Here is a 19,468-nt window from a genome sequence, read left to right on the forward strand (position 1 = left end):
AATAGGAATATCAGAGAAGAAAAAGAAATAAAAGGAATGAAAATTAAAGAGGAGGAGTATAAATTGCAAGCTTTTGCAGATGTCCTGGTATTTATATTAGAAGACCCATTGGAAACAGCACCCAAATTAATAGAAAAAATAGAAGAATACGGAAAAGTAGCAGGTTTGAGAATAAACAAAGACAAAACAAAGATATTAACAAAGAATATGTTAGCAAGACGAAAGAAAGAGTTGGAAGACATTTTAAAAATACAGGTCACGAACAAGGTTAAATATTTAGGGATTCATATTACACCAACATGTAGTACGCTGAAGGAAGATAACTATGTTAAACTCAAAAGAAGATTGCCACAGATTTGATGAAAGGGGAAAAATTGCAACTATCATTGATTGGGAGAATATCCACAATTAAGTTGAATATATTGGCTAGAGTTTTATATTTATTCCAGACAATTCCTATTCGATTAGGGAAAGAGTTTTTTGAAGATTTAAATAGAATTATGTTGAAATATATTTGGCAGGGTAAAAAAGCAAGAATAAAATTAAAACTGTTAAAAGATGCAAGAATAAGAGGAGGGTTTGCTTTGCCCAATTGGGAGCTATATTACCAGGTGACAAGTTTGATGTGGGTAAAGGAATGGATAACACTAAGGAACAGTAGATTATTGACTTTAGAAGGTCATGACTTGCTGCTGGGATGGCATGCCTTTCTCTGGTGTAAGGGAACTAAAACACAGGAGTACTTCAGAAGACATTATATTCGTGAGGCATTGTTTCTGAACTGGGAGAAGATAAAAAAACAATATTACTTAAAAATTCCAACATAGATATCAACTATTGAAACTTTTTCTTATCCAATAATATATAAAAAGAAACAAACAGTTAGATATGGGGAGATATTGAATGAAAAGGGTGAACTTAAATCTATGCAAGCATTGGAAGAACAAGGTGTAAAAATGAATTGGTTTTCATATTTGCAAATAGGTTTGATAAAGACTCTAAGGCAGAAGGTATTTATGACAAGACTGATTTATATAAAATTTTGATGGGTACTGATGAAAAGGTAATCAAAAAACTTTATGGATATCTATTAGAATTTAAATTGGAGGAGGAACAAGTCAAAGAAATGATGATTGCTTGGGGGGAAAATTTTGGATATGGGATGGATTTAGAAAAATGGCAAAAATTGTGGTCTCAAAATTATAAAATGACAATGTCAACTGCATATAAAGAAAATTTGTATATGATGTTTTACAGGTGGCACTTACCCCCAACAAGAATCGCGAGAATGTTTAAGAATAAATTGGATAAATGCTGGAAATGTCATCAGATACCTGGCTCATATTACCATATGTAGTGGACTTGTGAGGACGCTAGAAAATATTGGACTAAAATCCGCATGTGGTTGGAAAAAATGACAAAGAAACACACAGATTTGAAACCGGAGTTATTTTTATTGGGAATCTTACCAGATACATACAGTAAAGACTTGAAACATCTGATTGTAAATGTATTAGCAGCGGCTAGGATTGTATTTGTGAAGAACTGGAAAAATGACAAAATATCTATGTGGGAGGAAGTTATCAAAAAAATTATGGACTGTGCTGAAATGAGTAAACTGACACTTGAAATTAGAGAACAACAAGACAAGCAATTTTATATGATATGGGATTTGTTTTATCAATGGTTGGATAAAAAGGCATGGTAATGTAATAGACTAGATGATTTTGTGATAGAAATTTAATAGGCTGATATAAAACATAATACAGATATATATAACCACTGGTTGAAAGTATAACACAAATTTTAAGATAAAACTTGGAACATCTCATATAAAATCTCATATAAAATGATTTAGTTTAGTCATGAATGATTAATAACTGATAAATATATAAGCATATGTTAGTTCGACAATGTGGAGACTGATATAAATTGTGAGTAAATGACTACAAAAGGATAGCACAAAAGATATGTAACCAACTGACACACTGTATGTATATAAAATGAAAGATGGTTTTATGTTTTTATGTTTTGTATGTGTATGTTTGTTTTCTAAAAATTTTTTTTAAAAAAAGTCAAGCCTGACGCTGAGACAGCCCAGGAGGGGACCCGGTGATAAGAGCTCTGAAGATAGAGCTCCAAGCAGACTCGTTGTTCAACGACAATGAAGACATGTTGACCCTCAAGGATGAACTAGCTTGGAAGGGGACCAAGTGGTAACTTGGGATTGGCAGTGCGTCCTGCAGTGCATCCACAATTCAAAACTTGTGGGATACTTTGGCTACTTGAAAACTCTGCACCTAACTAGGCAGCAGTTGTAGTAGCCCAAGATGAAGGCAGATGTGGAGGACTATGTAAAGAGTTGTGCTACTTGTGCCACTATGAAGAGACCTGGGAAATCCCTAGGCCTCTTCCAACAAGTGGCTGACCCTGGGAATGAATTGCCATGGATTTCATAGTTGAGCTCCCAGAGAGTGGCAGGAACACAGTTATTTGGAATGTGTTTGATCTATTTTCAAAATAAGCCCATTTCATAGCCTGTATGGGGTTGCCCTCAGCCATAAAATTAGCCAGGATGTTTATAAAGCATATATATAGGCTACAGGGGTGCCCTACAGAATTATTTCAAATGGGGAGTCCAGTTCATGGCTAGGTTCTGGAGTGAGTTCCTATGGGAGATAGGGTCCACCCAGGGGCTCAGCTCAGTTTTTCATCCAAGCACGAATGTGGAATGAGCGAACGCCATGGTAGAAGAGTACTTTAGGTGTTATGTAGACTACTAGCAGACTAACTGGGCAGAATTGCTGTCTTTTGCAACAACGCGGTGCACAGTAGCACCGGTTTGATCCCTTTCCAGGTCACCAACAACATGAAATCTGTCCCTATGCCTGAACTACCCGGGGAACCTCCCTCCTCCATGTCCCTGAATGAATGGATGGAATAATTAAAACAGGAGTGGGAAAACACACAGCAAGCCTTAGTCGAAGCAGCAAAAAACTACAAAAAGCAAGCCAATAAACGCCATTCCCCTCACCCTCCTTTCCAGGTCAGAGACAACATATACTTGCCAATAAAGTATCTGAAACTAAGGTTGCCAAGTAAGAAATTGGATCGGAAGTTCATAGGGCCTTTCCCAATAGTGAAAGTGATAAACCCTGTAACTGTTCTGCTTAGACTCTCATGCTTGCTAGAGAAAGTGCATCCAGTATTTCATAGCAGCCTGTTAAAGCTGGGTGCAAACTCCCAGGTAAGACCAGTAGACTGGGCAGCCCCGAAGCCCATCATAGTGCAGGGAGAAACCCACTATGAGGTTAAAAAAAACCTTAGACTCGTGTATACATTGGGGTCACTTGCAATACCTAGTGTCAACTTGCAAAACTTTCCTGACCTGCTCCTGAGTTGCCATAGGCAGGGGAATGGGAATCGTGCCTCACACCTGTGTCAAGAAATTCACACCTCAGTCAAAACAAGACATAGCTCAGCCAGCTGAAGGTAAAACTATCTCCACAGAGATGTGCAACAGCTGGAGGGAGGGACTTCCATGACCCGCAAAATTGCTTTGTTGGGGAATGTGACTGGTGACACACTTTGAGGGGGAGAGAGAAACAGGGTTAGAGGCAAGGCGCGATTGGGTGAAGCCAGAGCTGGCTTCAACAAGGTAATGTTGACATGGTGCTTCTAATAAACAATTGGATTTTTCTTGCTAAATGGCTTGGAACTCTTAATTTTATTAGTGCATTGGTTGGAATTCTGGCACCTATTCCACTGGAAGGAATACCCCTCTCTGAAGCACCTGGGTAAAAAGGTGGGATGTAAAAGCTGTTAGGTTAATTAAGCAGTTCCATGACAAGTACCCTCACAAGCCTAAGGGACCAGCTGAGGGGGGGAAGGGGAGATTGAAGATGATGCAGATTAAACTCCCTTTAATTTTCTTTTGCAGGAGGTCCTCTTCAATTGAGGGGGGGGGCAGCCTGTCAGCCCAGAAGCCATTTTGAGCTGAAACCATTTTGGGAGTGTCTTCAGGGCTGCCACAGCAAGGGTGGTTGGAGCTGTGAGAACATAAGAGGGGAAATAGAGATAGCTGAGGATGTGTAGCCAAAAGAACATTCTTTCCTGTGGGAGCCAGAGATGCTTCACCAAGATGCATGGACCAAAGGCAGCCAGGATGGTGGGTATGACCTGGTTGGACCATGTGATGAATGTATGACCTGGGGGAAAAGAACTTGGGTGTTTGATTTGGGTGGGGAAAACCTTGGGTCCTTCAGAGTCAGGTTTTCCCCAGATGTGCCTATATGACATACCTAATAAATCTATACTTTGAGGAATATGCCTGCCTTGGAGTTTTGATTCCATTGGGTGCGTTAACTGGAACCCTGACAGTGTCAGGCATACTTTACACTAGAATTTCCTTCTGTAGAAGGTATATAAATATAAAGGACAGATCTATGTCTCTACATGCTTGAATGTTTACTTATCTCCATCACGTGACATATTTCTTGTAAGCGGACATAAGAAAAATGACTACTAAAAGATGTGTTGTTCTGAAGGGACAAAAGATTAAACACAGATTGCATATATGTAAATATATTCTATATCTATTTGGGTAAGAAAGTATATGTAAAAGGTAACTTCACTCATTATTACAGTTCTCTCTATATACCTTGCTTTACATTCTGTGCTGTTGACCTTCTACATCAGGGCTGTCAAACTCCTAGCCCATGGGCCGGATGTGTCATGCGCTGACCATGCCAATGCCTGATTTAGTGAAGTGGAAAAAAGTTCTGATATGTCACATAATGCTGCCATGACAACATGAGCTTGACACCCCGTTTCTAAGTGATGTTCCCAAACAGCTCCTAAAATCATCAAAATAAGAAATACTTTCCAAAAATGTTTTGCATTTTGAATTTGCATTTAGATACTTTACTAAACCAATTACTGCAGGGAGATACATTTTCATATTAATGCAACTTAAAAAAATAATATGCAGTAGTCAGAAAACAATAAATAGTTATTTAAGGCAATGGATTTTTAAGCACTCCTCACTCTCCTGAGCTTTAGCGGAAACATATATTTTGGGAGGTAACAAAGTCCAGTGGTCTCTATTCCAATCTGTCTGCTTAGCTTCAACAATTTGACAGTACTATGGTAAATTTTCTAAGACAACGAGCAACAAAACATATGTCCACATACTTCCCCAGTTAATTTGAGGTGGTGAGTATTCAAGAATATTACACATATCTTGTTGGTTACTCTTAAAATAAAAATACATTTACTCACCAGTACTGACACTTCTACTATGTCTGGCAGTTGAAAATATTCAGGATCTACAGTGGGCCAAGGCTGCTGCAGTACATCCATGTCCCAGTGATGATGAGTACACAGTTTGTCTGGAACATGTGATAGTCCTGAAATGCAGTATCAGTAGATTACTTACATTTAGGGAAACATATTTACAGTTTGTTTACTTATGTTTTTCAGATGCTAGAGTGAAAATGCTAATAGTTGTTTTATACTGATGGACCAAAAACTGAACATTCAAAGAGTATAAGATTACCATATATTTAAAAAGTAGGAGGTGAAAAAAATATATAAACATTTTACCATTAGAAAATCACACATTTAGCTGAAAGGAAGGTTGATGACACTGTGTTTTTTTAAAAAAAGATTATAAAACATAACCACTAGATTTAATCCTAGAAGATAAGAAAATATGCATTCCTAAATTTACTTTCTCAGAGATATGGGATTAAATTAAATGGTATAAAAAGAGGCAAACTGCAGACCCAATACCTTATTTGGGGCTCTCAAGAAAGAGAGGGACCAAACTTCCGGTTGCAACGCTTCAGCGGTGGCAGGAATCCGCGTCTCTGCGGGTCCCTGCTGTGCTCACCGCTGAAGTACCCCCGATCCAATCGGATTTGGGGTTGTCGCTACCCCAAAGAGGTAGCGGAAGACAGAGGAGATCCGGGCAGGGGTCTGGGAACATCGCACCCCCTTTCCCCAGCTGGCTAGACTCCTTTTTCCGGAGGCGGTGGAGCGGCTGTCAGTAATGGAAGCCACAAAGAGATCTTCAACCGGACAAGATTTGTGCAGGAGGAAGAATTAGAAAGAGAAAATTTTTTGGCTGAACCGGGACATTAAGATACACTTAAACACCCTGGAAATCTGACTCTTTGATTGATACGTTTGTTTCCAAAATAGGCTATTAAAGCTGCGGAGGAAAGTGCTGAAGGGAAAGTTCACTCCCCTTCCTTACGGAGATAGCAAACGGACATTGAAAAACCTGCTTCTTTACAGAAGGTAAAAATAAGCTCTTTGTTATAAGTGGGAAGGGAGAGGACAAAAAAACCTTTAAGAATTTGTTGGAGGAGATGCCTTGAAGATTACAAGACCAGAAATTAACTGTAATAAGGCTTTAAAATATATTTTGGGATTTTGCCCCAGGAGGAAAAAGTGCAAAGAGAAGAAGAAGAAATATTTTGTCTCTGTTTGGATTGCTTGATAACTTTGAAACGCTTGGAAATTACTTTAAGGTTAAAAACATTTGGGTTGTTATTTAAAAAAAAAGAAGAAAAAGTTTTACAATGGCACTTTCTGTGGATGAATTAAAAATGGAATATGAAAAATTAAAGGAGGGAGAACAAGAAGGCAAAGATTCTTTGGGAGCTGTCTTCCACTTTTTAGAAATGGCGATTTCTACTTACCAGCAACTACATGGGGAAGAGAAGAAGAAGAACAAGAAGAAGAAGAGGAGGAGGAGGAGGAAGCCATCTTTAATAATGGACAAAAAGTTCAACTAAGAAAGAAAATAGGAGGAGGGGAAGGAAAATTGATTTAAGATTTAACAAAACAACCAAGAAAGAGAAAAATAAGGTGAAAAAAAGGTTCAATGTTAGAAAGCAACAGAAAAGAGAAATACAACAGAGTGGGGAAGTTAAAAAGACGGAGATTAGGAGAGGGGGCGCCAAAAAGGCCAGACAGGAGAAGAAAGGGAGGGAAAAAGGGAAAAAAAGCCACAAAGGCTTGAAACAAGATGCTAAAAAGCAGATTTTTTTCAGAGATAAAGGGTAAAGCATAATTAAAGAAAGATTCTGCAAGAGTACATAAGATAGTATTCTAGTATTTGCATTTGAAATAGTGTATTGGAATATTATAAGATTTAATGAAATATTAAAATATTAAAATATTTAATAATGATAGATTGCAATATTCAGTAAAATATTAAAGAGAATGTAATAAAATTTGTTTCAAAAAAAAAATTAAAGAGAATGTGTAAAATGATTAATGTTTAGTTATAGTTTAATTTGTTATTGTCTTAATGTTATTATAAATTTACTATTTTATTTTCTTATTTTAAAATAATGTATTAAATAGAATTAGAATGGAAATTATATATTTAACTATATTATAAATTTATTATTCCTTTATTTTAAAATGCAACATGTAGAATGTACTAAGCAGAATCAGAATAGAAATTATGGGTTATTTTAAGTGTTAATTTAGGGGAAAGATAGTAAGGCGTCACACTTTAAAAGTGATTACAGGGGAAATTTTCTGTTAAAGAGAAGAGATAAATAGATAATTGGAAAAGAACGGACAAAAGATACAAGTATAATGATTTTAAAATAAGATGAAATAAACAAAATATAATTAAGAGAGTGAAAAGAAGGGAGAAGTTATGTAGAAAATATAGAATGGTAAATAAAATAAGAATGGTATATAAGGTGAGCATGAATTTGATTTAGGTCTGTAAAAAAAGATGTAACCCGGGGCTAAGCCACTTTCCAAAAAGAAGTTTTATGTTTTATGTTTTGGTTAGCTATGTTTGATTGAGAATTAATGAAACCTTGGAGGAATAAAACTAAAGGGAGAAACAATGAGAAATTTGGAAAATATATGTACAAATGGTTATTAAGGAGGTTTTATGTTTTGTTTTATGTTTTGTATTTTGTGTGTTTGTGTTTGATTGAGAATTAATAAAACCTTGATAGAAAGAAATATAATTGAATAAAAGTGAAGGGAGAAACATGAGAAATTCTGAAAAGATATATATGTGTTTAAATGGAAATGTGATAATTTGGAATTATGCTGTATAAAACAATGTTTTATTTGCTTTGTTAAAATCTATAAGCAGCTTTTAGAAAGGAGGTTTTATGTTTTTATGTCTTATGCTTTGTTTGTTAGAAGTTTTATGTCCTATGTTTTGTATTTTGTGTGTTTATATTTGATTGAGAATTAATAAAACCTTGATAGAAAGAAATATAATTGAATAAAAGTGAAGGGAGAAATAATGAGAAATTTGGAAAAGATATATATGTGCTTAAATGGAAATGTGATAATGTGGAACTATGCTTTAAAAAATAATGTTTTATTTGCCTTGTTAAAACTTATAAGTAATTTTTAGAAAGGAGGTTTTATGCTTTTATGTCCTATGTTTTGTTTGTCTTTAAAAAATCAATAAAATTTGTTTAAAAAAAAAGAAAAAGAGAGGGACCAAAAATGTGGACCATTTTTGCTTTTAAAAAAAAGTTTTGGAATATTTAATAGATTTAATGATTGTCTTAAGCCTTGTAGATTGTCTTCAGCCTTGCACAGCACTTAAAGAACAAAAAATCAACTAGAACAATAGAGGCAATTTTCCCCGTTCCCTTAAGATTCTGCAAGGGTTAAAGCATTAATTTTGCTACTTCACCCCAACCATAACGAGGTTTCTAAAATTCAATCCCATCCCATATTACTTGAAGCACCAGGCTAGCAAAAACAGAAGGTGGGGAAACCAAGATTGAAAATAATATAGACTATACAGGAAGGAGCAACACATTCCAATGTTGTCAATCACAACTCTGGTGAATACTGTCAGTAGTGGGGAAGAAACTGCAATGCAAAAACATCTGGAATGGCAGAGGGTGTCCTTGTACATAAAGAGCTGTATAAAATAAATATTTTGCCAATAATACTAAGCAGGTAGTACTCTCAAATAAGGTCTGTAACCTGGATAAGTTAAGAACTCAGCAACTATCCTATTGAAATCAACTCCCTGTCACAGATTCATTCCAAAGTTGGGAATAGATAATGCAATATTTTAGATAGCTGTCCTTCAACAGAAAAGAATTATCATTTGAAGACAGCCAATCCTTTCCTGCTTAAAGCAACAATCAATGTCCCATTATGTGCAACACCTCCTACAACATAGCCATTTACTGCAAAAAGTTGTTTTCATAGTAGAAATGTTGAATCATGTAATCATATATGAAATCATTTTTAAATTAATTAAAGAATGTAGTAAGAACTTTGGAGTGGTGATTCATTTTCCTGCTGGCTCCTTTTTCTTAGAACACGTTCATTAAAAATACATACAATTCTTATCTAATAATGAATGTATGAAAAAGCAAAAAAAAAAAAAAAGAAAGAATATGCCGGTGCTCATTTCCTATCTAAACAGGATTTATCATACTCTTACAAGCCTTTATTTTTTAAAAAAGCCAAATCAATGACATGCTGAAATAACCACATGAAAATAAATATGCGACATTGTATCTTTTCCAATATTACTGTCATGCTTCAGCCATCCATCTGGCCAAACTTTGGAATTATGACTCCAGATGGGAGAAGGCTGGTTTAGGAGAAGTAGAGTTTAGAGTAAATTGAGTACAGAAAGTACTCAAGACTTACAACCACAATCAAGTCCAAAATTTCTGTTGCCAAGCAAGGCGGTTATAAAGTGAGTTTTGTCCCATTTTGCAACCTTTCTTGCCACAATTGTTAAATGAATCACTGCATTTATTAAATTAGCAACATAGTTGTTAAGTGAATCTGGCTTTCCAATTGACTTTATTTGCCAGAAGGTGACAAAGGGGGACCACATAATCTAGGATACTGCAACCGTCATAAATACATGTCAGTTGCCAAACATCCAAATCTTGACCTTGTGAACTGTGGGAATGCTTCAAAAGTTGTAAGTGTGAAAAACGATCAGTTACTTTTTACAGTACCATGGTAACTTAAAACAATCACTAATGAATGTCTGTAAGTCAAGGATTACATGTTTATTTTAATTAATAAGGCTTACTAGATTGAATATCTAGGATGGATGCAGAGAATTGTCTTTACACCTATTCTCTGATTGGGGCACTCAGGCTAGGTTTACTCTTATATATTCAAGCTGTCTAATAACTGCAATCCAGGGGGGCGGGGCCAGCCGCCGAGCCATCCGGGTGTGCAAAACGGCTCTCTGTTAGCACAGCCATCTCCTACTCATTTGATCAGCTCCATGAGAGTTTTAGGTGGTAGTCAAAACTTGAAAGCTGAGGAGGTCTGGGCAATCAAGGGAAGGAGGAAAGTGGCCAGCAATGGCCATCAGAGAGGCTTGACAGCTGGACAACAGAAACAGTGAAGAAGCAGAACAATGGTGCGACTGGAATTGGCAAAAAGGAAACTTGACAAGAAAGGTGAGTGACTCTGGGGAAAAGAACTTCTGGAAAGTTCCCAAAGGAATAAAAAAGAGGAAAAACCCAGGAAGAAAGAAGAAAGAGGTGCCCTTCCCTCTCTTAGATAGCAGCAAAGGAGATTGTGGGGGAGGCTAGGAATCCCAACTAAAATCAATTAAGAATAAAAGAACTGCATATCTAAAAGTGAGACTGTGATAATTCAAGAGAGGCTGGCTGAAGTCTTTTTTTTTTTCTATCTTCGAAAAGACTTTGTGAAAGGCCTTAGTCTTTCTTATCAAGAGGCCGACAGGCAGGGCTGGCTGACACTGACAGAGCAGTTTTGGTATAGACTCCATGATAGAAGAATCATGAGAGAGAGATATGCTATTTGCTAACTCATCTGCAAAATGCCTGATTGAAAAAAACAAAAAACTGAGAATTGAATATTACCTACATTGTTGGACTTATTGTTTGAAAACTATTTGGAAGAGGAAATCAAGACTCTATAGCAGTGACAACTGAGAAGGAAGAAAGAAAAGAAATACAGAAGAAGATAAATAACGTTAAAACTTTTGGTATATTGGATATATCTCTGACATTATTATTATTATTATTATTATTATTATTATTATTATTATTATTATTGTTAAGCTTCTAACATATTATTCATTGCTTTTTATTATTAATATTACTGTTATTGGTATAACTACTAAAATAGAACAAAAAAAGAATAGAAATAATTATTGCTCATAGAGCTTATATGAATTGGATGAGATGATACTTTAAAACAAATACTTATATTTAATATATTTAATATATACTAATATCTCTTAAAGAATATAAATCAAATTTTATTCTCTTTCTAGTGCTGTGTAGTGCTGTCTAGGACTTTCTCTATAGATTCTCTTATTGTTATTGGATATTACATATAGTAAGCTATTTATAATAATATAATGAGATAAATAGATTGAACAGATCAATTAATATAAAGATTGAAAAGATAGAATTAGGTTAAGGCTGGTGAATCTGCGATAGAACGGATAAGTAAAAAAGGCTAGAGTGACAGAAGGAAGAAGAGGTGATTGTATTGGTTGAAAAAGATATTAAACATGACAAGCATCAGAAATTTATCTAAGATTGGAACAGGAAGAAAACAAATGGCACAGACTTCATTGAACATATCAGTAGCAACCTCAAAGGTCGACAGAAGAACCATTACAAAGAGATAGGTCCAATACGTTCTTACAGCCTATGATGCAGAAAATGCAGGAAGCCATGTCGAGAAACCATGAAGAAATGAAGAGAGAGAGATCGGCGAGGTACGAAATGACACTGGCGGACTTGAAAATATAATACAAACAATAGATGGGAGATTGGAAATGATGGATGGGAGATTGGAATTCTTTCAATAACAAACTATGAAAAATGAACATAAATTTCAGGAAATGAAAGGAAGAATGGAAAGAGAAGAAAAAAGAGTGGAAGAAATCAACAAGAAACCGACTAGGGCAAATAAAGAATTAGAAGCAATGGTTATGTCTTAGAATCTGAAAAAGCGGCCCACTATTTACGCTTTCAAAACATAAAAGAAGAAAAAGGAGAGGATCTACTGGAAATAATGGCAGAACTATTGGCGAAAGCTTTGGGAATAGGAAAGGACGAAATGCTGATCGAAATAGACGAAGTTTATAGAATACATACTAATTATGCAAGACACCACAACCTACTGAAAGAAATTCATGTAAGATTCATAAAAAAATCAATCAGAGACGAGATCCTCCATAGAACAAGAGATGACCCATTAGAGTACAGAGGGAACCAGCTAATAGTATTGAAACAAGTGCCAAAAAGAATCAGGGATCTTAGGGAACCATACCAATTCTTGACATCTAAACTGACTAGGCATAATATTAATTTCAGATGCTTGACCCCAGAGGGAATAATGATTTCTTGCCAGGAAAAGATTAGAATGCCCTGGAGAAGGCAGAAGAGTTTTATAAAGACATCTTTAGCAATGAAGAAGTAGAAGAAAAAGAAGCAGAAGGAGAAAGAGAACAAGCATTAAGAACATTGGCCAGAGAAGATAAAGAATTACAAGTGAGAGAAAGGGAAGATGGAAATAGAGAAGAAACTGAAAATAAAGAGAGAAAGAAAAGAGAACTGAGAGAAGAACCAAGAGAAACCAGAATAACAAGGAGTATTAAAACTAGATACAAGGAAGGAAATGCAGGAAGAAATACGGATGTTATCCTTGAACATAAATGGACTGAATTCACCTCAAAAACAGAAAAAAAAACTTTCAACCAACTTAATAAAATGAATTTGGATATAATAGGGCTCCAAGAAATACACATAAAAGAACAGCACAAATACCTATTGAACTACCCCAAGTTGGGGAATGTGTTTACATCACTAGTGCAAAATAAACAAGATGGGTAGTAATATATATCAAAAAGGCAATCTCAGCTAGGCAAAGATAATGAAAGCAGGATACTGATTGTAGAAACAATATTAAATAAAAAATGTGTGATACTAGTAGGAATATATGCCCCGAACAGTGGGTTAGAACAATTATACAAGAAATTACATAACATCATTCAAGAGATAGAATGTGACAATATTTATATTATGGGAGATTTTAATGTGATTACTAACCAAAAACAAGACTACAAAAGTTAACAAAGAAAAAAAAGGGATTAGAAGAACATTACCTAAAAATTTTTTAAGATGGCAGAGGAATTGGGAATCTGAGATATATGGAAAGAGAAGAATCAAAAGAGAAATCAGCATACATACTCTTCAAACAGGCACCAGTCATGGTCCAGAATCGACATGATTTGAATGTCGATGGAATTGCAACAAGAGGTAGAGGAGGCGGGAATAGATACCAATCCATGGGCTGATAATAACCCATTAAAAATTATATGAAAGGGGAAGAAAAAGAGAGGTGACCCTGAAAAGATCGATCCTAAATCATAGAGTTTAAACTGAAAATGGAAGAACAATTGTGTTTGTTCTTCCAAGAAAATAAAAAAAGAAGATACAAATATGCAAAACCTATGGGACACTACAAAAGCATACATGAGGGGAGTGGCTATAGCATATATGGCCAAAGAAAATAAAAAGAAGAAAAAACAAAAAAATAGAAGATGAATCTAGAAGATTAGAAGAAAAATTACAAAGAGAACCACAGAGAGGCAGCCTAAAACAACAAATGGAACTAGTCAAACATAAAATGAACATTGCTGAAAAAGGAGAGTTGGCATAACAAATAAACAGGAATAATTAAAACTTCTTGGAAAATGCCAACAAAGCAGGGAGATAGCTAGCATATAAATTAAAAAAAGAAAAAGAAAAAGGCTGGATTAGTAAATTACAGAATGAGAAAGGAACTGTGTGTTATCCAAGTGAAGAGAAAAACAAATAGTTCAAGAGTATTTTGACAAGCTATACGATAGCGACAAATGCCCCATAGAGGAAAAGCTAATACAATGTCTAGAGAAAACAGAGGTGCCAAGAATCACTGAAGAAATAAAGAATATGTTAAATGCAGAAATAAAAATGCTGGAACTAATTGAAACATTGAAAAACAGAATAATAATAAAATGACAGGCCCTGACGGACTACTGGCAGAAATATATAAAGAATTCCAGGAATCATTAGGCCAAATATTATTAGAAGTGTTTAATGCAATTTTAAAAGAAGCTAAAACACCAGCATCATGGACCGAAGCAAACATCGCATTAATACAAAAAGGAAGTGCAGAATGGTTAAAAATTACAGACCCATATCATTATTGAATTCAGATTACAAAATATTTATGGCAATAATCGCGGAAAGATTTAAAAGATTCCTAAATGAATTTATACATGTAGATCAAAACAGGTTTCTCCCAAAAAGACAAAAATGTAATAACATGAGAATGATATTGGGCATTTAGAATATTATGAGGTTCACTGTGAAAAACAAGTAGCATTAATATTCCTCGATGCACAGAAAGCCTTCGATAACATAAATTGGAATTTCATGCTTAAAAAGTTGAACTATTTGGATTTTGGTGAAAATTTTATTAATATAATCAGAGCTGTGTACAGTAAACAAAAGGTGAGAAGTTACACAAAGTTTTAAAATCAGGAAAGGCACAAGACAAGGATGTTATTATTTATATTATCATTGGAAGTGTTAACAAGAATTATTCAGAAAGACAAGCAAATTAGAGGGCTAAATATTAAGAAAGAAACTTACAAATTACAGGCATATACAGATGACCTTGTATTCATTATAGAATAACCACTGCAATTAGGCACAAGGCTTATGGAAGTACTGGAGGAGTACAGAGAAGTAGCGGGACTAAAAATAAATAAAGGTAAAACTAAAATGATAACAAAAAACATGACAAATTCACAGAAAACAGATTTGGCTGAGAAAATAAATATTTTAAAAGTGAAGAAAGTAAAATATTTGGTAATACAACTATCAGCAAGGTGTACAACAATTAAAGAGGACAATTATATTAATTTGACCAATCAAATAAACAATTAGAAAGATGGGGAAATACTGGTGGAAAATAAAGATTTGGATAGAAGAGATGGTTAACCAGAAAGTAGAGTTCAGAAACATTTTTACTGAAAATAATTAATGACAAATACAGTAAAGGAACAATATATTTAATGATACATATAATAACAGCTATGAGATTAGTGTATGCCCAAAACTGGAAGAATAAAGATACCCCTACAGAAAGTGAAATAATGAGGTAAATATTAGTCTGTGCAGAGATGGACAGACTAACTTTAGAAATCAAAGATAAGGATGAGACTGAGTATTATGAAGTCTGGAATAAAATGTATCAATGGCCAGAGTCAAGAAAAAAGAAAGAAAGGATTGACACTTTATAGGAATGAAAGTTAAAGTTTTGTAAACCAAAAAGAATGGAATATAATGGACAAATAAGAAATGAGATAAATGCATGAGTATAAAAGACAGTTGTAAGTATGTATATAATTGTATATAAATGTAAATAGAAATAATATGCAGCTAGCATAACATAAGGGAAAGAGGAAATTAACTTGAATGTGTATCTCTATAATATAGCTTGTATGGACAAAATGATGGCCAAGAAAGTTGCACTGTGTTCAATTGTTTTTAATGTTTATTCAATAAAATTTATTAAAAAGCAATTTTTAAAAAATAAATAAATACATTAAAAAAAATGCAATCCAGAAGGAAAGATTAAAAGACTATGTCTTTCTATCTCCTTTTTTTGGCCCTTTCTCTCCTTTTCTTTTTAAACTATTATTTCATAGTACAGGCAATAAAAGGAAAAAAGATTAAGGATAACCAGTTGGAATATTAGCAAAACTGAGGAAATTAGAGGCAGGATCCCATGTTAGGAAATCCCTTTGGATATGAGCACTCTGTGCCTCCACAGAAGGGAATTCAAACAATTCCATGCCTATGTGCCTTTAATAATGGAAGAACTATTTGCCTATATTATCAAAAAGTACTTTAAATATAAATTACTTCAGAAATATAAAGAATGTATTTCTTGTTAATTACTTTAACCTTTTAATTTAAAAGGTATGTTTCTCAATTTATTTTCTTTTAACCCCCTCCAAAACAGCTAGGGCTTCTTTTTGGGAGGGTATTATTTCCCACCCCCCATGTACTGGTATGAGGCAGAGGGCGGGACAAGTGGTCCCTTGTGCCAGCTTCCCAAAGGGTTGCAGCAGGCCATCTCACCATCCATGAAACAGCTGTTTTGCAGTCGCCCCTCAGGCCGTCTTCAGCAAGCATGGCCACTTTTGCAGCTGATTGTGGCCACAAAAGCAGCAGGAGGCCAAGCAAAGCACCCCATGCACTTCGCACCCTCCTTATCTAACCATAATGGTCACAGCAGGCAATTCCATCCATGGAACAGCTGCCTCGTGGGTACCTCTCCAGCCTCCTCCTCCAGCAAACGAAATGTTACCGCAGCTGCGGAGGTCTCCTTGTGCAACACTCTGCCACAGCTTTGGAGCAAACCTCTTCCTTTCCTGCACAAGACTGGAGGCTCTGAAGTCATGGAGGGAGTGTTTTTTGAGGTGCGTCTGTCCTATCTTTGAAAGGACAATGTGCAGGAAATCTCCCCCTTGCAGATTGTCCTTTCAAAGAGGAGTTTCACCATGACAAAGAGGTGACAGGAGGCGTCGGGTTGGGCTTTCTTTGCGAGGGGAACAATCTGGCAAGTGAGAGATATTGTATCCCAGGATTGCAACACTGAAGGCTCGGCAGGAAAATGGGGAGTGGGGGTTTCCTGCCTATCCTCCTTTTCTCAAACTGTGCTGCCTGACGCAGAGCTGATAAGAGAACTGCAGTACCTGCTAGGGCCTGAAGAGTGCTGGGCTCAGCATAGCTGTAAGCCTGATGCCTACAGCACTGAATAGATGTGTAGGCCAGTGCTCAGCAGCTCAAAGGTGGCAGCAGGCAAGACAGCACGGCTCCTCATGGGATCTGCCACAGCCAAGAATTGTCCCAGTAGCAGCTGGGCCAGCAGGAAGGGTGGGTGAGAAGCTCCCTGCCAGCCAGGCACTGAAACTCCGCTACTGCCACTGGGGAGGGGTGGGTGGAGAGAGAGAGAGATCTGATCCAACCTTGGAGGACTATGGTGATGTGTGCGCTCTCTCTCTCTCACTCACACACACACACACACACACACACACACACAGAGGTCCCTCACCTCCCCACAGCCCCCCCAAGGCAGCCACATCCCTTCACTAAACTGCTTTCCAGCTCCATTCTACACTGCACATGCAGGGCAAGAAGTCTGTGGGATTATGGTAAAAAAAATAGTTGAGATCTTCCAACTTGATGAGATTTTTTTTTTTCATGAGAAGTTGGAAGGTCTGAATTATGGTTTTATTTTTAAAATCATAATCCCACAGACTTCTTGTCCTGCATGCACAGAGGAGAACAGAGCTGGAAAGCAGGTTAGTGAAGGGAGGGGTAGGGGTGCCTTGGAGGGGGTAGGGGTGTGAGAGAGACGTGTGTGTGTGTGTGTGTAAAAGAGGGGGAGGGGGAAAAGAGGGGATGTCATGTGATCCCAAATAAAGAACAATCAGTAGAAAATGCAGCGGGGGGGAGGGTTTCCTGTAGACTATTCTTTCTTTGGGATTGCAGCAAAGACGCACATCCCAGGAAGGCAAGGCTGAAGCTTCAGATGGAGAATTTTGGGGACATGTGTCTGTTCTGCGATCCCAAATAAAAAACAATTGGTGGGAAAAGGCGGGGAGGAATTTTCCTGTGCAATCCTGCGCAGGGAAGGAGGAGGTTTGCTCCAAAACTCTGGCAAGCATTGTACTGGGAGACCTCCTTGGGTAATACCTATATTGAATTGCACGTCTTGCTCCAGTGAGAGGGGTGTAGGCAGGAGGTTCAGCAGCCATGGAAGATGGTATTTCGGGATGCAAAGGAGGAAGGGGTTATTTCCACCCTCTCCTGCTGCAGGGCCACCATGGAACTTGTGCAGGGCAGTGCGACTGCTGGCAAAGGGACCCTGGCAGGCAGGCAGCTGGGAAGGTGATCTGGAGATCTGGGCTGAGTTGCCTGGCCCTTGCTGGCTCAGCTGATCTGTGGGCTGCAATTAAGGGGGCGAGCCTCCATGAGATGACTGGAGAAGGGAAAGGCTGTTTTCTGTGCTGGCCACACACACAAAACCCTTCACTAGGGCTTATTTTGGGGGGTAGGGCTTGTATTAGACCCACCCCAAAAATCAGGCTAGGACTTATTTTTGGGGTAGGTCTTACTTTTGGGGAAATATGCTACAACTTGGCTACAAACACACATAATTCAAATGCTGAATACTGCAGTAACAGTTTATAAATAAGTCAAATGAGAATGAAAAAAAGTGTAATCAATAGCTCAACTTCCAGAACATTAAAATAAAATATAGGTTAAATCATATGGAAAAAGTCTGGTAGAGATTAATCTAATTCAACCTAGTGGACTATAAAATAAATTAGATGGTGAATAAAAAGTATATCTTCTGGTGAACCACAGAGTGATTAGTAGTAGATTGTCAAAGAAGGCTGATTGCTTGGTAGCATGACTCTCATCAACCGAAATCTTAAATTATACTGCTGTAATGAATCCTAGTGTTGTACTCCAACCCAATTGTTTATTAATTTTCAGTGTTTTTTTTTTCTTACCATGTTTCAATTAGTGGATTTGGCAGTTCTCCTTTTTTTAAGAAAGAGATTCTACAAGTTTATGGTTTGTAAGTCATCTTATCAGGGAGATGGGCTGCATCTATATTTAATAAATAATTTTGATAAAGTTTGATCACCATCTAATTCACATAAATTCCCTTAGTTTCCAATTTTGTCGATGTGCTGGAAATTGTTTGGATATAGTTGTGCAGTAAACATTTCTCAGTCACAAAATAATATTAAGACAGAATGACATTCATCTTGAAAGTAGTGCTGAAAAACCTAATGAGATACATATTCTTTCTGTTTGTGATTTCTTTAATGCAACTGATTTTTAAATATAATTCGCAATTTGTACTGGAAAAAAACTAGTTGGATAAAACTTCATGCAGAGCTGTAATTCTTTCTAACTGCTTCCAAGGGCTATTCAAAGCCACAAATCACTTTGCACTAACTCACAGTAGAAAAGTAGGGGGGGAAATATTGCTATTTTTTTTCTTCAAAAAGTCAGAAAGAAATAATTGAACAGAAGAAATATAAGTAGAATTTATTTTGTCTTGTACATTTTATCTTGTTTATAAACCAAAAGCCTGGTTTATTGTTTTTATTCAACTATATTATATACCATGTGAAATTAAAGAATTACAGATTTGTTACTCGCTAATAGCTATTCTTCCCTCATGAAAAACAGTACATGTGACAATTTTTACCACAATCTATGCCTCATAAACAATAGCCCTGTGGACAGAATCCTTCCAAACAGTATATGTTTTAAGCTTCTTCTTTTTAAAAATTTTTTTTTATTAAATGTATTTCATCATTTTATATCACTTTTACAATCTTTGCAGCATT

At 36.3% G+C, this 19,468-nt stretch overlaps 1 protein-coding gene across 8 annotated transcripts in view; it reads right to left on the reverse strand.

Annotated features, from left to right (window-relative positions):
- Positions 1 to 19,468, reverse strand: part of LARS2 (leucyl-tRNA synthetase 2, mitochondrial) — a 207,028-nt gene that overhangs the window by 30,773 nt on the left and 156,787 nt on the right. For 6 of the 8 annotated variants that reach the window (XM_087916743.1, XM_087916748.1, XM_087916742.1 and 3 more), the window contains one exon: positions 5,281 to 5,408. In XM_087916743.1, coding sequence (XP_087772869.1) covers positions 5,281 to 5,408 — 128 coding nt within the window. Of the gene's footprint in view, positions 1 to 4,571; positions 4,756 to 5,280; positions 5,409 to 19,468 lie in introns of those variants that run through there. The other 2 variants (XM_087916745.1, XM_087916744.1) reach the window with 2 other exon arrangements.

Source organism: Pseudonaja textilis, chromosome Z (assembly GCF_049901715.1).
Source record: "Pseudonaja textilis isolate UNSWEBS1 chromosome Z, rPseTex1.2, whole genome shotgun sequence".
NCBI classification, from domain to species: domain Eukaryota; kingdom Metazoa; phylum Chordata; class Lepidosauria; order Squamata; family Elapidae; genus Pseudonaja; species Pseudonaja textilis.